A 4725-nucleotide genomic window follows, 5' to 3' on the forward strand; every position below is an offset into this window, starting at 1 on the left:
GTCACAAATATAAGAAAAATTATGCCAAGCCTTGCCAACTTCGGTCAGGAAGAAAGGAGGAGAGAACAGAAATGAGTATACATGCTTCTAGAACCCCTCCCCTGTCCCCAAAGCATCAAAGTTTATTATCAAAGAGAAACAATAATCCTGTATTTCAGAAATAACTTTTTATTCTGCTGCACGTACACAAGTCTTCACTACACTAAGATCCGTTCTCTTCAACACTTCACACTAAATATTTAAAGTTCATTACCAGGTTCTTTTTGATTTAAATAATAAATTTTAAAAAGACCAAGCACATCACTGAACTCACTGCTTTAGGAAGAGGTTAGAGGAACAACTACAGAAATCATGCCTCCCTCGGGCACGTATATGTAATTCCATTGAAGCACCTCACATTGACTATGTATATTCTGTACAGGAACGTGAAGCATTACTACTCTGTTTTGCCAGTAAGTTTTGCATCAAGCACTTTAACAGCTCTGTCCACATATCTCATGCAGCATGCACACTGATACTTTACCTCCAGATGCTATGTAGAATCCGCTGGGAGCATACTTGGCAACTACAACCTGATGGGCATGCTCAGTGTAGATATCAGCAATTGCAGGGTTCTAGTTTAAAGGAAAAAAAAAAAAAGTTACTAAGTTGTATTTCCTGGTTTTCGAAGGAATAAAAACAGACATTGAAAAGACAAAATTCAGAATTTCTCCTTGCACTCCTCTCACACCCCTCCTTCCAGCTTAAATTGAGCTATTATCTAAAACTGAGAAGTACAGTACACATTGCAGAACACTGCTGTCCAGTGCAACTAAAACAACAGAGTAATTTGTCACAACTGACACAATTTAAGTATTTCCTCTAGCAGCCAGGACTGCTATGACCCTTTCTTCTCTAATACCTGCTGAAAAGTAGAAAAGCACTCTCCAAAATAACGGGCCAAGCATTGGACTTGCTTTTTTATGTGGCAGGCCCAGGTAAGGCAGGGTTCTTCTACCCAAGTAGAATACTAAACACAAGCTGTGCTTTGCAGCACACGTCTAGTTCTCCTATAGTTGAGTATGAAAATTAAGCATACTGTTAACCATATGGCATGGCTCTTAATCATCACCATGTACTCAAGATCACTCAGTAACCAATGAGATGTGCAAGGTTTGCTCTTTCTTGCTGATTGCAATCTGGTTAAAAAGCTAGTAGACTAGCACAGGAAAAGACGTCTCCCTACTATCAAGAGTTGTACTGGGATCCTGAAAGAAATTCGCTGCCACTTTGTCATAATTTTATCTCTTCAGTCTTATTAACCATGTTTTCAGATGTTTCAGGTTGGGCAATAAAACGGACTCAGTGTCTCAGCAGATCGGTAGTGTTAGACTACAAAGATGCCACACAAATCAAAAAAGGATGACATCAAGGGAAAAATCTACTCTCAAATCAACCATATAAAAAAGCCATTCTGCACATCTTCCAAATATAGATCATATATGCTACAACAGTAATACACGATTGCTTAGAAATTTTTTTCTACCATTTAACAGGTATCTTCCAGCTCCAGAAACTTGACTCATATCAAGTCAAAAGTACATTTCAACTGCTACAACTAATACAGATTTATTCAACCAAACCAGGAAACCACCTGATGTTATGGTATGACTCAGCCATCCAATCAGGAAAACCTAAGACACCTGCTCTGTGTTAGAAAGCAGACAGTCTCCTACTTGCAAGAGTTCCTGCTGTTGCAGTACTGTTACATCTCAGGAGACAAAATACAGCTTACTCATGCAAGAAGCAGCTCTTTTTAATTCCTGCTTTTATACACTGCTTGAGTACGTTATAGCTCTACTTAAGTCACAATCATCTGCATTTACAGCATCCACATGTCAGTTTCCATTTTGTGCGCAACTGGATTTTATCAAAGCAAGACAAGATAATGTTTTTCCCATGCTATAGCTGCACCACCTACAAGTTCAGGGAGCTCAAACCCCCCCCCCACTTTGTTAGTAATGGCGTACATGAATAGCTGCTATTTTACAGCAAGAAGCTTCAAGAGCCCAGGAAGCCAAGAAGATGAGAGATTGGACTTCACAGACTGACTTAAGGGGGTTAAATGAAACACAGACTCCCAAATTTAAGATATGGTAAACAGATTCAGGAAACCAGGTAATAAGTTAGAGCTGTCAAATTAAATGCTGTTTATTTGATAACACTATTTCTACTTGTAAAGTCAGTTTTCTAACTTTTATGTCTCTCATATCAAAACTCCCAAAAAAACCACTTGTAAAAAGAGATTTTAGGATAAGATTATAGCGTTAGCTGGGACAAATTCAGTACCTAATACTAGATTCAACAAGAGTGAACTTATGTGGCTTATTTCGAACACTGAAACCAGAGCCACATATGAAAGCGAGCAGTTTCAGTTCCAACCTTCAAAGTAGACTTAGACCCATGAAGACAATAAAATATTAATGAGGTATGAAACCTTACAAATATCACTAGTCCTTCTCATAGTGCTTTTCCAGCACTGTTGCAGAACCTCTTCTTGTTAAAGGAAGTCTCCAACTCATGCTCAAAGATCAAGCATTAACCCTGAATACTACATGCATCACCACTGATTAGCTAATACAGCTTCAGGCACAATAGAAAGGTGATCATTGCATTTTGATTACCGGTTTGTTTTGTTTTGTTTTTTTTAATTAGGAGCACAACCAGCCCACTGGAGAAATGTTCATGGAGGGACTACACTTAGATCTCCCAGTTTCACTTGGCTGTTGCAAGCTATTTTACAGACTTCCATATTTTTCAGAGAAGGCATGGCTCTCAACTAAGAGTAGACACGCTCCATGTTGTGTTACTAACAAACTGCAAAGTTCAACAGAAAGGCCATAACACAGGCTTTGGTCAGTTTTTGTGTCCCTGCTACAATGCTTTCTGTAGTTGTCTGCAGAGTGTCACCTGTCAATTATTAACAGCTGCAGACTCTTCTTGCCAGTTAGGTAAATTTGTGTATCAGTATGAATTACACCCCATAAAACCGAAGGATTTATGACTTCCATTCTCAATTTCCCTTGAGAGTCTACACAGTCTAAATTTGAATTCCCACAATCCCACCTTGCCTGTACTTGGACCCTGCCACGTGTTCCACATTCTGGCTCACACTGGGACTGACATTCGCACTGGGTAAATCTTCAGTGAGCTGATTCAGGAAGATAAAAGCAAGTGGTTTTCTTCCAATTTAACCCCCAAAATAGGGTCCGATGAGCACTAATGACAGTACAAGGGACGAGGTCACAATCCATAACTTGGGCAAAAACTGTAACGTAAGCAGAGTGGCTTTTCTCTCTTCTCTCATCACATTGTGTGCCATTACAGCATTTAATTGGGGCTTCTGGTTTCAGAAAATTGAACTTTTCTTGATACCAAGAGTGAAACACAACAACACTATACTGAAACATTGAAACCAGAGCGTAAGTTTATTTTTATTTTTAAGTGGATGAACTTAAACTGATATCAAACAAGAAATTTGCAAAGAATTAAGGTATTAGTAGCATTTCTGTATTACAGCATGAAGAAATGTCTGAATATAGCAGGGGTGATGAGATAAATCAGGAAAATAGCTCATAAAAATTCAGTTTACAAAGGTGATTTATAGACGTAGCCATAAACAAATCCATTGTTGTGGAGACCTAAAAATTCCAGAGAGGTATGACCTGCCCCCCTGCAGCCCTCCCCACTGCAGGCCAAATCTGCAGTGTGAGAGGAAAGTAGATCTAGGGGAGAATTTGATTTTCTAAAGAACAAGCATTTACTTTGAAGAAAAGTATTTTTTGAAAACCAGCAGCAAAACAGTAGCCTAGACAAGTAATACTTTCTCCATACTTCTCAAAGAGATGCCATCTTTGAAAAGAAATGATTTAAATAACTCGCTTAACATTTCTCTAGTTACCACCAGAGAAGAAAAAAAAAAAAACAAACCTCCACACCACTGAAAACATTAACTGGGGCATTCTAATATTTAATCGATGAGAAAGTTCCCCGTTACCAGCACTGAGAACTCAACATGCAGACAGCTTGCCACAGAGTCAAGCAACTAACAACTTGTTTTGATTCCTGGAGTGCAGGGGTGGGGGAAGAAGGTACGGCCTAATACATTTAAAGATAGGTGCTTGCAAGTATTTGCATGCTTCTCTTACAAGCTAAGGGCCCAATGCAGCAAATAGGGAAGTTCATTTATTAGGCAAACACAACACTAACTTCGTAATAGTGATACTTAAGAAGATAAACAGGGCCAACCAGAATATACCAGTCTCGTCTATAAATCCTGTGCAGAGAGAGGGAGATAACTGCACTTTTCACTGAGATTTCCTACGTGTTTTTACAGTCGCTGCCCATGGTTTTATGCCTGAGTCATGCACCCTGCTCGTTCCCCCGCTTCTGATCGCAGATCTGTGACCCCAATTAAAATTACCAAGTGTGATCGAAGCACAGGCCATTAAAAGAGAGGGGCTGGGAGACAAAATGAAACTTAGCGAAAGCTCCGTACTACGAAACAAAATAAACGGGGATACATTACATCAATGTTTCTGATGACGACACATTTTCCATTGGTATAGAGAAAATTGTTGCCCTTAGGATCACCTCCGACAATTTTGGAAACGCCTCGTTCAACCTGCGGGAGGCTGGCGAACACTTTTTCTACGGGAAAAAGAAAAAAAAAAAAAAGGCGGGGGG

At 39.4% G+C, this 4725-nt stretch overlaps 1 protein-coding gene across 1 annotated transcript in view; it reads right to left on the reverse strand.

Moving 5' to 3' along the window:
• Positions 1-4725, reverse strand: part of WDR1 (WD repeat domain 1) — a 22280-nt gene that overhangs the window by 14501 nt on the left and 3054 nt on the right. Inside the window, exons 2-3 of the mRNA XM_009880543.1 lie at positions 4568-4689; positions 524-614 (exon numbers count right to left, since the gene is read on the reverse strand). Of these exons, the coding sequence (XP_009878845.1) occupies positions 524-614; positions 4568-4689 (213 nt within the window). The remainder of the gene's footprint in view (positions 1-523; positions 615-4567; positions 4690-4725) is intronic.

The sequence above is a fragment of the Charadrius vociferus genome, unplaced genomic scaffold (genome assembly GCF_000708025.1).
Source record: "Charadrius vociferus isolate BGI_N301 unplaced genomic scaffold, ASM70802v2 scaffold603, whole genome shotgun sequence".
NCBI lineage: Eukaryota > Metazoa > Chordata > Aves > Charadriiformes > Charadriidae > Charadrius > Charadrius vociferus.